This window comes from Suncus etruscus, chromosome 1, assembly GCF_024139225.1.
Source record: "Suncus etruscus isolate mSunEtr1 chromosome 1, mSunEtr1.pri.cur, whole genome shotgun sequence".
Classification (NCBI taxonomy): domain Eukaryota; kingdom Metazoa; phylum Chordata; class Mammalia; order Eulipotyphla; family Soricidae; genus Suncus; species Suncus etruscus.
The window spans coordinates 32,318,025-32,333,394 of record NC_064848.1 but is presented as its reverse complement, the minus strand read 5'-3'; the positions used below and the strand labels follow the sequence as shown (position 1 = coordinate 32,333,394).

The window sequence follows — 15,370 nt, the reverse complement described above, 5'->3', positions numbered from 1 at the left end:
AACACTGTTTATTCTCATTCTTTGTGATGTGTGCCATTCTCTGGGGTGTGAGGTGGTATCTCATCGTTGTTTTGATTTGCATCTCCCTGATGATTAGTGATGTGGAACATTTTTTCATGTGTCTTTTGGCCATGCGTATTTCTTCTTTGTCAAAGTGTCTGTTCATTTCTTCTCCCCATTTTTTGATGGGGTTAGATGTTTTTTTCTTGTAAAGTTCTGTCAGTGCCTTGTATATTTTGGAGATTAGCCCCTTATCTGATGGGTATTGGGTGAATAGTTTCTCCCACTCAGTGGGTGGCTCTTGTATCCTGGGCACTATTTCCTTTGAGGTGCAGAAGCTTCTCAGCTTAATATATTCCCATCTGTTAATCTCTGCTTTCACTTGCTTGGAGAGTGCAGTTTCCTCCTTGAAGATGCCTGTAATGTCCTGTAGTGTTTTGCCTATGTGCTGTTCTATATATCTTATGGTTTTGGGGCTGATATCGAGGTCTTTAATCCATTTGGATTTTACCTTTGTACATGATGTTAGCTGGGGGTCTAAGTTTAATTTTTTGCAAGTGGCTATCCAATTGTGCCAACACCACTTGTTGAAGAGGCTTTCCCTGCTCCATTTAGGATTTCCTGCTCCTTTATCAAAAATTAGATGGTTGTACGTCTGGGGAACATTTTCTGAGTATTCAAGCCTATTCCACTGATCTGAGGACCTATCCTTATTCCAATACCATGCTGTTTTGATAACTGTTGCTTTGTAGTACAGTTTAAAGTTGGGAAAAGTAATTCCTCCCATATTCTTTTTCCCAATGATTGCTTTAGCTATTCGAGGGTGTTTATTGTTCCAAATGAATTTCAAAAGTGTCTGATCCACTTCTTTGAAGAATGTCATGGGTATCTTTAGAGGGATGGCATTAAATCTGTATAATGCCTTGGGGAGTATTGACATTTTGATGATGTTAATCCTGCCAATCCATGAGCAGGGTATGTGTTTCCATTTCCGTGTGTCCTCTCTTATTTCTTGGAGCAGAGTTTTATAGTTTTCTTTGTATAGGTCCTTCACATATTTAGTCAAGTTGATTCCAAGATATTTGAGTTTGTGTGGTACTATTGTGAATGGGGTTGTTTTCTTAATGTCCATTTCTTCTTTATTACTGTTGGTGTATAGAAAGGCCATTGATTTTTGTGTGTTAATTTTGTAGCCTGCCACCTTGCTATATGAGTCTATTGTTTCTAGAAGCTTTTTGATAGAGTCTTTAGGGTTTTCTAAGTAGAGTATCATGTCATCTGCAAACAGTGAGAGCTTGACTTCTTCCTTTCCTATCTGGATTCCCTTGATATCCTTTTCTTGCCTAATCGCTATAGCAAGTACTTCCAGTGCTATGTTGAATAGGAGTGGTGAGAGAGGACAGCCTTGTCTTGTGCCAGAATTTAGAGGGAAGGCTTTCAGTTTTTCTCCATTGAGGATAATATTTGCCACTGGCTTGTGGTAGATGGCCTTCACTATATTGAGAAAGGTTCCCTCCATTCCCATCTTGCTGAGAGTTTTGATCAAGAATGGGTGTTGGACCTTATCAAATGCTTTCTCTGCATCTATTGATATGATCATGTGGTTTTTATTTTTCTTGTTATTGATGTTGTGTATTATGTTGATAGATTTACGGATGTTAAACCAGCCTTGCATTCCTGGGATGAAACCTACTTGATCGTAGTGGATGATCTTCTTAACGAGGCATTGAATCCTATTTGCCAGGATTTTGTTGAGGATCTTTGCATCTGCATTCATCAGTGATATTGGTCTGTAATTTTCTTTTTTGGTAGCGTCTCTGTCTGGTTTAGGTATCAAGGTGATGTTGGCTTCATAAAAGCTATTTGGAAGTGTTTCTGTTTGTTCAATTTCATGAAAGAGTCTTGCCAAGATTGGCAGTAGTTCCTCTTGGAAAGTTTGATAGAATTCATTAGTGAATCCATCTGGACCTGGGCTTTTGTTTTTCGGCAGACATTTGATTACTGTTTTAATTTCATCAATGGTGATGGGGGTGTTTAGATATGCTACATCCTCTTCCTTCAACCGTGGAAGATTATAAGAGTCCAAGAATTTATCCATTTCTTCCAGGTTCTCATTTTTAGTGGCGTAGAGTTTTTCAAAGTAGTTTCTGATTACCCTTTGAATCTCTGTCATATCAGTAGTGATCTCTCCTTTTTCATTCCTGATACGAGTTATCAAGTTTCTCTCTCTCTCTTTCTTTGTTAGGTTTGCCAGTGGTCTATCAATCTTGTTTATTTTTTCAAAGAACCAACTTCTGCTTTCGTTGATCTTTCGGATTGTTTTTTGAGTTTCCACTTCGTTGATTTCTGCTCTCAGCTTTGTTATTTCCTTCTGTCTTCCTGTTCTTGGGTCCTTTTGTTGAGCATTTTCTAGTTCTATTAGCTGTGTCATTAAGCTACTCAGGTAAGCTCCTTCTTCCTTCCTGATGTGTGCTTGCAAAGCTATAAATTTTCCTCTCAGTACTGCTTTTGCTGTGTCCCATAAGTTCTGAGAGTTTGTGTCTTTATTGTCATTTGTTTCCAGGAACCTTTTTATTTCCTCCTTGATTTCATCTCGGACCCACTGGTTATTGAGCATGAGGCTGTTTAACTTCCAGGTGTTAAAGTGTTTCTTCTGAGTCCCTTTGGAGTTCACAAATAATTTCAGAGCCTTGTGGTCAGCGAAGGTAGTCTGCAAAATTTCTATCCTCTTGATCTTATGGAGGTATGTTTTATGTGCCAGCATGTAGTCTATCCTGGAGAATGTCCCATGTACATTGGAGAAGAATGTGTATCCAGGTTTCTGGGGATGGAGTGTCCTATATATATCCACTAGGCCTCTTTCTTCCATTTCTCTCCTCAGGTCTAGTATATTCTTGTTGGGTTTCAGTCTGGTTGACCTGTCCAGTGTTGACAAAGCCGTGTTTAGGTCCCCCACAATTATTGTGTTGTTGTTGATATTATTTTTCAGATTTGTCAGCAGTTGTATTAAATATTTTGCTGGCCCCTCATTCGGTGCATATATGTTTAGGAGAGTGAATTCTTCCTGCTCTACGTACCCCTTGATTAATATAAAATGTCCGTCTTTGTCCCTTACAACCTTCCTGAGTATAAAGTTTGCATTATCTGATATTAGTATGGCCACTCCAGCTTTTTTATGGGTGTTGTTTGCTTGGATAACTTTTCTCCAGCCTTTTATTTTGAGTCTATGTTTGTTCTGACTATTCAGGTGCGTTTCTTGTAGGCAGCAGAAGGTTGGATTGAGTTTTTTGATCCATTTAGCCACTCTGTGTCTCTTAACTGGTGCATTTAGTCCATTGACGTTGAGAGAAAGAATTGTCCTGGGATTTAATGCCATCTTTATTTCAAAATTTGGTGTGTCTTTTGGGTAGTCTTGTCTTAGATTAGGTCTTTCAGTTTTTCTCTTAAGACTGGTTTTGTGTCTGTGAAGTTTCTGAGCTGTTTTTTGTCTGTGAAACCATGTATTCTTCCATCAAACCGGAAAGTGAGTTTTGCTGGGTATAGTATTCTGAGTGAAGCATTCATTTCATTCAGTCTTGTCACAATATCCCACCACTGCTTTCTGGCATTGAGCGTTTCTGGTGACAGGTCTGCTGTAAATCTCAGGGAAGCTTGCTTGAACATGATTTCCCCTTTTGATCTTGCTGTTTTCAGAATTCTGTCTCTATCTGTGGGATTTGTCATTGTGACTAGGATGTGTCTTGGGGTGGTTTTTCTGGGGTCTCTTTTGGTTGGTACTCTTCGGGCATGCAGGATTTGATCACATATATTCTTTAGCTCTGGAAGTTTCTCTTTAATGATGTTCTTGACCATTGATTCTTCCTGGAAATTTTCTTCCTGGGTCTCTGGGACTCCAATGATTCTTAAGTTGTTTCTGTTGATCTTATCATAGACTTCTATTTTCGTCTGTTCCCATTCTTTGACTAATTTTTCCATTGTCTGCTCATTTGCTTTAAGTTTTTTGTCCAATCTCTCCTGCTGTATGGAATTGTCATGTATCTCATCTTCCACAGCACCAAGTCTATTCTCAGCTTCTGATACCCTGTCTCAGAGCTTATCCATTTTGTCATTCACTTCGTTTACTGAGTTTTTCAGGCCTGTTAGTTGACATGTTATTTCAGTTTGGAGTTTTGTCATTTCTGCCTTCATATTTTCTTGGTTCTTATTAGTGTTCTGTTCAACTCGATCCATGGTTTCTTGGAGTCTGTTGAGCACCTTCCATATTGCTAGTCTAAAGTCCTTATCTGAGAGGTTGATTAGTTGTTCAGTCATTATCTGGTCCTCAGAATTGTCATCTTCATTCTCTATGTCTGATGCTGGCCTGCGCTGTTTCCCCATTGTCACATTTGTATTGTGGGTTTTTCTACGTGTTGTAGTGGTATTCATTGTCTATATGATGTAGGCAGCACACTCCTCTGGCTCCTCCCTTTCTGGATGGGCTGACTTGCCTCTAAGGGAGGGGAGTCCTCCGTGGATGAAGCCTCACACTGGGTCAAATCTTAGGCCCGAGCATGTAACAGAGAAGACAGTCCAGAGAGAAATGTTTGCTTCTGTGATATAGCGCCGTTCTTAGTGTGATTTTTCCTTCTTGTTGCAATGGAGTTCTTTCCTTAGAAAGAGTGCACAGCCGCGTAGCGAAGCGGAGCGGCCGTGCTCCTCTGAGCCTCTTTTTGCCCCACTCGCAAGAGTTTCACGCAAGAGGACAGTAGACAGACATAGACAGGTCACACTCACAGTCTTTCACAGCTGAGCCCCACTGGGCCGGTGTACTTTCGCGGATTTTCCCCGCCTGGTGTCACACACAGGGAGCCAGCTTTTGCAAAGGATAGCCGGTTTTTATGCTCTGAAGTCCCTCCCTGAAAATGGCGTCTGGGCGAGCGAGGTTTCTGGAGGCTCTTTTTGCCCCACTCGCAAGAGTTTCACGCAAGAGGACAGTAGACAGACATAGACAGGTCACACTCACAGTCTTTCACAGCTGAGCCCCACTGGGCCGGTGTACTTTCGCGGATTTTCCCCGCCTGGTGTCACACACAGGGAGCCAGCTTTTGCAAAGGATAGCCGGTTTTTATGCTCTGAAGTCCCTCCCTGAAAATGGCGTCTGGGCGAGCGAGGTTTCTGGAGGCTCTTTTTGCCCCACTCGCAAGAGTTTCACGCAAGAGGACAGTAGACAGACATAGACAGGTCACACTCACAGTCTTTCACAGCTGAGCCCCACTGGGCCGGTGTACTTTCGCGGATTTTCCCCGCCTGGTGTCACACACAGGGAGCCGGCTTTTGCAAAGGATAGCTGGTTTTTATGCTCTGAAGTCCCTCCCTGAAAATGGCGTCTAGGTCATATCTTTCTAACTTATGTATCTTCTTTATTGTAAATGCCTTGGGATCCTTTGGGATTTTTTGTTTTGTTTTGTTTTGTTGTAGATATAGGAAATATATATTGTGTTGAAAAGATTGTAGAAATTATGTTTCTAGAAATTATAGACATTTTAATAACAAGTATTATTTTAGGTGGAGGGCTCATTTTATGAAACCTTCCATCCAAATAGAAAGTTCCTCCTGGCACTAATATTTCTCATGCTATCCATCTATGAACCTTAGCTCTGAATTTTGATGCCATGTAGAAAAAAGAAGGGAGATTCTTCCTCCCTGGAGCAACTGATAAGCACTCAAGTCCTTCCAAAGCACTTGATTTGCAGGCTGTCCACCAGGTCACCAAGACCTTGGTCTTCTGGATGGCTAGTCTCCTGGGTGTGTCTCTGCACAACAGCCTCTGTCAGTCAACTGCCTCTGTCAGTGGTAACTCCCCCTGCTGTTCTCTGTAGTTAATTACTACTTCTCATTGAGCATTGCTTTTGCTGTTTTACTTTGTAAGCCTATTGCTGTGCTTGGCACAAAACAGATGCCCAATAAAAGTAGACTGCCACATGGGGTAGATTTGTAGATGAAGGTTTTCAAGCTCTAGACATGTCCTTCCTTCCTTCCTTCCTTCCTTCCTTCCTTCCTTCCTTCCTTCCTTCCTTCCTTCCTTCCTTCCTTCCTACCTTCCTTCCTTCCTTCCTTCCTTCCTTCCTTCCTTCCTTCCTTCCTTCCTTCCTTCCTTCCTTCCTTCCTTCCTTCCTTCCTTCCTTTCTTTCTTTCTTTCTTTCTTTCTTTCTTTCTTTCTTTCTTTCTTTCTTTCTTTCTTTCTTTCTTTCTTTCTTTCTTTCTTTTTTCTTCCTTCCTTCCATCCATCCCTTCCTTCCTTCCTTCCTTCCTTCCTTCCTTCCTTCCTTCCTTTCTTTCTTTCTTTCTTTCTTTCTTTCTTTCTTTCTTTCTTTCTTTCTTTCTTTCTTTCTTTCTTTCTTTCTTTCTTTCTTTCTTTCTTTCTTTCTTTCTTTCTTTCTCCTACAAATCCACTTTTAACCATTTTTATTGAGGTACCATATTTTTATGATACTGTTAATTATGTCTTCCATGTGTACATCACTCTAAAGCATATCACCAGAATCTACCTCCCTCTATTGTGGTACCCCAAGGTTCTCTCCTGGCCAACCCTATCCCATGTAAGCTCTGTAGTTTCAATGTCTTTGGTCATTTCCTTACTTTGTTATTTTGTATCCCATACATCAGAGAATTCTTTTTTGCTTAAAAATGACAACATTACTATAAATGTTTTCTGTTTTCTTGCTTTGTTTTTATATACCATATGAATACAAACCCAAGTAAATATTCTTTCTTCTTCTGACATATTTTGACTACCATGACCCTCTCTAATTTCATTCATGTCAAAGCAGAAGGCAAGATTTCATCATTTGTTATAGTTGAGTACTACTCCATATATATATATATATTTAAAATATATAAAAATGCATTTTCTTATTTTTTAATTTTTATTTTAAATTTTTAATGACTTTATTTAAATACCTTGGTTTTCAAGATTGTTCATAATAATAGAGTTGGGTGTTTTTTTTTGCCCACAATTGAAAAGTTTTTCATGATTGAGCTTCAGTCCTACGATGTACACACCTTTTATGGGTGCACATTTTCTGCAACCAATGTTCCCAGTTTTTCTCATGCCCACCCTCCTGCTTGCTCTAGGACAGGCATTTTTCTTATTTTTCTTTTATTATTTCTTTCTTTTTTCCTTTAGACACTGTGGTTTGCATTATTGTTGTTAACAGTGGAGTACCATGCATATCATTTTATCTCCTTTCAGAGCCCAATTATTGTCCAGATCATTTCCAACTATCATTATCATAGTGGTCCTTTTTCTGCCTTCACTGTATTTCCCTGCTCTTTGTGACAAGCTTTCTACCAGGGACCAGTCCACCTCACCCTTATCTCTGTATATTAATACCATACTATTATTATTATTATTATTATTATTATTATTATTATTATTATTATTATTTTGGTTTTTGGGGCCATACCCGTTTGATGCTCAGGGTTTACTCCTGGCTAAGCATTCAGAAATTGCCCCTGGCTTGGGGGACCATATGGGATGCTGGGGGATAGAACCGCGGTCCTTCCTTGGCTAGCGCTTGCAAGGCAGACACCTTACCTCTAGCACCACCTCACCGCCCCCATACTATTATTTTTTATATTGACAAATAATTTTATATATTGACAAATAAAATGCATCATTTCATACCATTAATCTTATCACTTTTTTTGTTGTTGCATTTTTATTTTTGCTACATCTGCCTGTGCTCAGGGCTTACTCCTGGATCAAGCACACATATGCCTTAGTGACCATAATGGGTGATAAAGATCAAACATGTTTTACTCTCTCTGACCCCTTAAATTTAATAAACCTCTCTTATATTCAAGGTCAGTGAGTACATCTCACTGTGCTTCCAGTCCTAGACAAATAAAAAATATCATTATTGCTTATACATCAAATTCTTTATAAATATTGAACCACCTGGGCTAAAAGAGATATTGGCTTAAATGGTAACATAATGGAACTGAATGAATTTATGTAACACGTGGTATATATAAAGAGCAGAACAAACTGCTGGGTAGCAAGGAAGGGTTAAAAATAAAAAGTCTGGAGCCTGGGTAACTTGATAACACAGGTTTCTGAAAAATTGTAGTTTGGGATTTTTTTTGTTTTTTGTTTTTGGGTCACACCCGGCAGCTCTCAGGAGTTACTCCTGGCTCTACGCTCAGAAATCACCCCTGGCACCCTTGGGGGACCATATGGGATGCTGGGATTCAAACCACTGACCTTCTGCATGAAAGGCAGATGCCTTACCTCCATGCTGTCTCTCCAGCCCCATTGGGAATTTTTAATTGAGGGAACAAGTTGAGTACAAAACCCCTGTAGCTAAAGAGAACTTTAATCCATGCTAAGGAAGCCACCTAGTGGTTTGTAGTAGAATTTAAGTCTCTATTTCTGAAGGAAGTCATCACTAAGTTGGTTGGATTTTTGATCAAGTGTAATTGATTCTGATTAGTTTCCATTATGTCCAATAGACAGTGTTAGTTTTATAGAGAATAAATTGGCACAGCATTTATTTGTATGATATTTATTTATTCATAGTTTAATACAAAAGACAAAGCAGGGCCGGGTAGGTGGCGCTGGTGGTAAGGTGTCTGTCTTGCAAGCGCTAGCCAAGGAAGGACCGCGGTTCGATTCCCCGACACATCCCATATGGTCCCCCCAAGCCAGGGGCGATTTCTGAGCACATAGCCAGGAGTAACCCCTGAGCGTCAAACGGGTGTGGCCCAAAAACCAAAACCCCCCCCCAAAAAAAGACAAAGCAGTGTAAAATGAATACTCAGTGAGATAAAACTAGAAGATGAATAAATGAAGACATACAAAGTAAGGAAAATTTGATAATTTAAAAATTCTTTCTAAACACACACACACATTGTTTTTGTGTCATGCCCAACGGCGCTCAGGGGTTACTCCTGGCTCTGTGTTCAGAAATCACTCCTAGCAGGCATGGAGGATCCTATGGGATGCCTGGATTCAAATCACTGTCAGTCCTGGGTCAGCTGCATGCAAGGCAAACGCTCTACCGTTGTACTATCTCTGCGGCCCCCATTTATATTTTCTTAAGGGCCACACATGGTAGTGCTCAGGGATTATTCCTGGCTCTACACTCAGAAATTGCTCCTGGCTGGCTCAGGGGATCATGTGCAATGCCAGAGATTGAACCCGGGTCAGCCTCATGCAAGGCAAACTCCCTACCAGCAATGCTATTGCTTTGCCCCCAGTTTTATATGTTTTTAATCCTTTTTTTTTTTTTTTGGTCACACCTGGCAGAACTCAGGTGTTACTCTTGGCTCTGCATTCAGGAATCATTTCTGGCAGACACTGAGTACCATATGGGATGCCAGGATTCGAACCATTGTCAGTCCTGGGTCAGCTGCATGCAAGGCAAATGCCCTACCGCTATGCTATGTTTCCGACCCAATCCTTTTTTTTTTTATGCCAGAACTCTATGTTTTCATTCAAGCTGTTCTGTTATAAAATCCTGATATCAAGAAGGATGAAATTATTTTCAGGAAAAGCTGAACTATACTCGATAAGAGCAGAGATTTTCTTCTGAGGTCCTCACAAATGAGCTATTGCATTATGCCCAGTTCATGTCTTCAGTCTTCATGACTGGATTTATTCTGAGTCTGGGAAGATTATTGATTGTGCTTGAAATTATTGGATTTTTCATAATAGACTTGGAGGGTTCATTGTTTTGTTATATGTATATTGCCAATAAGGACACAGGGATTCCATGAGTTTATAAACTTACTGAAAGTCAGACGATTGGTTAACAATGAAGCTGAAATTTAGACCCATGCAGTCTTGCTTTGTCATACATACTTTTTGCCCAGTTGGTCTACATTGAATGGCTAATTGGGTTGCAATAATATCTAGCTAGTAAAAATTACACTAGATTTTTTTTCTTCTTCAATCATTTAAATATTTTGTGAAGGATAATGAGATTGAGAGAGAGAGTGTGTGTGTGAGAGAGAGAGAGAGAGAGAGAGAGAGAGAGAGAGAGAGAAAGAGAGAAATGGAGAAATAGGAATGAATACTGAATTTTACCACTTCCAAAGAACAACTGAAACCTTCTTATGATATATTATTAGACACCACATATTATATTGTTGACATAAAAATGTACTTTATTTTGTTAGCTTTTCTGTTTAAAATGGCATTTTTCAACATATTTGAATGGCAGCTAAAGTGATTTAACCAGGAAGGTTGATTAACAGTGATTAAGACAACCTTGAAAGGAACTTATTGGAGGAATAATGGCATCATTGAAACATTTTTAGCTAGAGGAACCAAAATATCATGTAACTGAGTTTAAATTAAGCATTTAGAATGCTTCCTTTAAAACCTTGCCTTAGGATGGCTTTTGTGGTTAACATTCTTGCTAAAGGGGAAAAGTTTTACTCTCGAAAATAACTGTATTAAGGAGATAAGGCTCCTTAAAAATAAATTTTCAGGATATTTAATAGCTCAGAATTTACTTAGCTCAGAACATATTCAAATGCACCCTAAGGATTTATGTTCTGAATGAATGATGGGACCAACATGAGAGCTTACTATTATCAGTATCATTGGAACTTTCATAATGATAATCTCCCTTCTAATAGTTCTGTTGATTTTTTTTTTGTTTGTTTATTTGCTTCTTTATTTTTAGAAGGGATTTGGATCACAGTGATGTTCAGGGGCAACTCCTGCCTCTGGGCTATTAGTGACATTATGTACGAGTATTGAACCAGGGCCAACTGCTTGCAAGGCAAACTCCTTATCTCCTGTGTTGTTTCTCTGGTCCTAGTTCTGCTGTGGAATGCAAGTAAAAGAGAACAATGCTGATATAAGGTGATAAAAATATTGGATGGGAATCTAGAAATTGTAAATTCTCAAGTCTACTTTATTCTGCTAACAAAAAATACACTTATGAACTTTGGAGTTAGGCTGGATTCAAATATAAATTTTTATACTTATTAGCTGCATGACTTAAACTAACCAGTGAATCTCTTTGGGTCTCAACTTCTTTATCTAAAGATCAATTTGATAATACCTGGATTTTACCAGGGGCTCACTTTTTACTGTGCTTTTATATATTTTTACCTTGATAACACTTTAAAATGGAATAGTTTCAATTGTGATTTTCACTTTGTAGGTCAGAACTTTGAAGTTGAGAGAACAGGTAACATGAATTTAATTGGGTTAACTTTAGGAATGTGCTATACCACCTGGTATAGAGCAGGCTTCCCTGATATGAGGGCTACTCTGTTCCTGTTGATCTCACCTGATTCCTCATCTTTTAGATATGCTGTGAAGGTTAGTGAGAAGAAGTACTACATGTTTCAACAGTTTAAGTCTGGGAATTAGATAGACGTTTAGATCAAAGGAGGAAATAAAATGAGATCTTAATTTTCCTGCAGGAGTGGCAAAAACTCAACTATGATATCTACACTCTGCGACAGATTCGAAGGGAAGTGAGAAATCGTTGGAAGCACATTTTAGAAGATTTAGGTGAGTCTGGAAGTGATTATGAAATAGTAAATATTACAATGTGACAATTCCTCTTCACTGTCTTCACTATGACTTACATAAAAAAGGCAGTCATTGACTAATTAAGGCTACAGTGTGCTAATTATTTGCCCTGCTTATATTTTCAAGCATAGTCATATGCTATTTATGCTTTCACTAGTCTTAAGCATTTCTTTTTTTTTAATTTTTTTTTTTCGGTTTTGGAGTCACACCTGATAGCACTCAGGGTTAATCCTGGCTCTGCTCAGAAATCGATCCTGGCAGACATGGGGGACAATATTGGATGCTGGGATTTGAACCACCGTCCATCCTGGAATGGCTGCATATAAGGCTCACACCCTACTGCTGTGCTATCTCTCTGGCCCTTGAGCATTTCTTTTGCCATGTGTTACTACTACATTTGCCTTCAGGAATGAATAGCATAAGACCATGGAATCCATGATTCTGCTGAATATCTTTTGGCATTGCACATTGATTGAATTAATAGAAATAATTGGTCAATTAGATTTATAAGATGGGGAAAATTAGGAGAAATAGAAGAAGGAAAATTCAGTGTAGACTGTGAGAAGGATTGCAAAATAGACACCTTCAGAATTGAGAAAAGCACCTGGGGTATTAGGTAAGACATTGGATATGTTTTTACTTGATTCTTCTATATTTGTAAACAAACATGACTCACTTTCATTCTGTTATTTTCTATAAGCTCAAATTATTTATTTTTGTGTGAAATGTTTTTTTAAATGATATCTTTATTTAGGCACCATGATTATAAACATGTTTGTACTTGGGTTTCAGTTTCCAGTTATTAAAACATATACACACATATCCCTCTTCACTAGTGCAACCTTCCTACCACCAGTGGTCTATCTCCCTCCTCCCTCATCCCCTGCCTGTATTTGAGACAGGCATACTACTTCTCTCACTCACTATAGTTGTTAGTGTATTTATTTCTCTAAGCTCAATTTAATGTTTAAAAGTGAATTTACCAAATTAGTGTTCTTGTTCCTGTTGCTTTGATCTTTTTGTTTGTTTGTATGTTTGGGGTCACACCAGTGATGCTCAGGGTTACTTTTGGCTCTGCACTGAGGAATACCTTCAGGCAGGCTGGGGGATCTATACAGGATGCCTGAGATTAAACCCTGCTCACTTGCGTGCAAGACAAGCAAAACGCCCCGTTCACTGTACTATCGCTCCGGCCCCTCCTTTTGCTTTGATAGGTAATTCAATACCCAACATCTTTACTTTTCAAAAGTGGAGTTCTTGGCAATGGACTTCATTTTAGGAAGCTGGAGTACAGTGAAAATGGGTGGGGCTTCTGCCCTCTTTACTCACCCAATGTTATTGTGACTTCACTAATCTCCATTTTACAATGTAAGTTCTTCAGTCATGTTGAAATCTAGGAGCCTTTCATGCTTTGGATAACTAATTTTAATCAGTCAATTCTGTTGCCCTAGAAAAAGATATCCACATTTGGAGAATAAATACATACTGGCCATTTTGTGGGTTCAGAGAATGGTTGGGGTTCTGGAGACAGAGAAGGATATAAAGCAGAAGAATTAGGAGCTGAGTTTCCAACCAAAAAAGGGCAGTCATCTGTCTGTGGGTATATGTTTGAGAATTAATTTTGAATGAGAAGGACATATAAAGCATTGAAAGATAACCCCCTGCTGATCATATTGCTCCCAGTAGCACCTGGAATGGTATCTTTGGTTTCCTCTAGTGAACCCACTTTAGGTTCTCTTTCCAGGCTCCTTCAGAGGCCATACTACAGCAAAGGTGTTTTCTGTGACACTTTTCATCAGGGGTTAAAAAAATTTTTTTTTGTCTTAGGTTTTCAAAAGGAAGCTGACTCTTTGTTGTCAGTGACAAAACTCAGCACCATCAGTGATTCTAAAAACACCAGGAAAGCTCGAGAGATACTGTTAAAACTAGCAGAAGAGACTAATATTTTCCCAACAAGTTGGGAACTCTCAGAGAGATACCTCTTTGTGGTGGTAAGTGGATGTACTTTTCATTTTGCCTTTGGTTTTGTTTTACATATTTGCTTTTCTGTGGAGTTCTTCTGTGGACTTATTCTTCCAGCAATACGAGTTCTCCATGGTCTGAGAAAACAATAATTCTGTCATTGTAAGTACTGTTTTCCAGAGGTTAAGCAACATCAATATTATTGGAAAAAATAATTTGAGTTTCTGGGTTGCCCTCAGATCAATTGAGCCTAGATTATGGTTCAAGGTTATATATTTTTAGCTAATTCACCATGTAGTCAACTTTATAAACAAATTTGAGAAATATTGCTTATATAACCCAAAATTGCAAAAGAATTTAAAATTACTCATATGGGTGAAATGTTTTTGGGGATATTGTAAGTAAATGATTAACATGCTCTCTACATGTATTGAACAATTTAACAAATCACCTTACTCGTATTTGCTAGTGTATGTTTTATGGATGTTGCATTGATCTTCTATCAAACCTTTTTAGTAAACCTTCTATTAAACCTTTTTAAATTAATTGAGATTCTTTGATTTATAATTTCTTTGATTTTGTTTTTTGGAGCCACACCTGTTGTCTCTGTGCCCAGGGATCTTTCCTGGCAAGGCTCAGGAGACCATATGCAATGCCAGGGATCAAAGCTGAATTGGGGGGGCCGGGCGGTGGCGCTGGAGGTAAAGTGCCTGCCTTGCCTGCGTTAGCCTAGGATGGACTGCGGTTCGATCCCCCGGCGTCCCATATGGTCCCCCAAGAAGCCAGGAGCAACTTCTGAGCGCATAGCCAGGAGTAACCCCTGAGCGTCACAGGGTGTGGCCCAAAAACCAAAAAAAAAAAAAAAAAAAAAAAAAAAAGCTGAATTGGTTGCATGCAAGGCAACTGCTTTGCCTGCTGTACTATCAATCCATTCCCTACAATAATGTTAAGGATGGTTTCCCATACATTTAATCCCAGCATCACAACCATCAATACTGTATACATCCTTCCCTCCCCTCCTCCTCTCCTAAACACAATTCTCAGTTGTGTTGCTTTGGCCCTTTATTGCTACTTTACTCTGTATATCTAAGTCCCACATATGAGAGGAATTATTTTCTCTCCCTTTCCTTCAGATTGACTTTACTCAGTATGATAGCCTGTAGCTCCATCCATGTTGTGGAAAATTGTGTCATTTTGTTCTTTCTGGGAGCTACATAGTATTCCAGGTAGGTTCTCATCTTAACTAAATAATATTTTTATTACTTTTTCTTTTTAAACAGGACCGTCTGATTGCTCTTGATGCAGCAGAAGAGTTCCTTAAAATTGCCAGTCAAACTTACCCCAAAAGACTTGGAGTCCCCTGTTTGGTAGATGGCCCAAAAGAACTGCACTATCTTCCATTTCCAAGTCCTTAAAGGGAAGGCAGAGAGTAGGCAGAATTGGAATCTTCTATAGAAACTCAAAGTTGAACACAAAATTGAACATATTCTCGTAGAAAAATGACCAAGGAGAGTGAACCATGTGAGACATGTGAAAGCAACTGAAACATGCTATTTAATCCTACCAACATCTAAGGGTTTTGGATATCTGATCTTCATGAGGAAAACACTAATTTTTCTATGAAATGTTCCAACTACATGGAAACAGCATTGAAGAGAACTGGTTGGAAATGTTTAATGATAAAACAAACTCTAGGAACTTGTTCTGGTTTTGGTTTTGATTGTACAATAGTATCTACCCATTAATCTTATTGGGAGAATGGAATATTCTGCCAAGTATAATAAGATTAATAGAGTTCTCACTGAGCCTACAATACTGAAATATTTGTTCTGTAATGCAGTCTAACATCAAGATTTAGAGATTATATGACCT

The 15,370-nt window shown here is 38.9% G+C and overlaps 1 protein-coding gene across 1 annotated transcript in view; it reads left to right on the top strand.

The window, feature by feature from the left end:
• MREG (melanoregulin) overlaps positions 1-14,916 on the top strand; it is a 37,378-nt gene extending 22,462 nt beyond the window's left edge. The window contains exons 2-4 of the mRNA XM_049770516.1: positions 11,425-11,515; positions 13,364-13,527; positions 14,779-14,916. Of these exons, the coding sequence (XP_049626473.1) occupies positions 11,425-11,515; positions 13,364-13,527; positions 14,779-14,913 (390 nt within the window). The 3' untranslated portion in view covers positions 14,914-14,916. The remainder of the gene's footprint in view (positions 1-11,424; positions 11,516-13,363; positions 13,528-14,778) is intronic.
• The last annotated feature ends 454 nt before the right edge of the window (positions 14,917-15,370 follow it).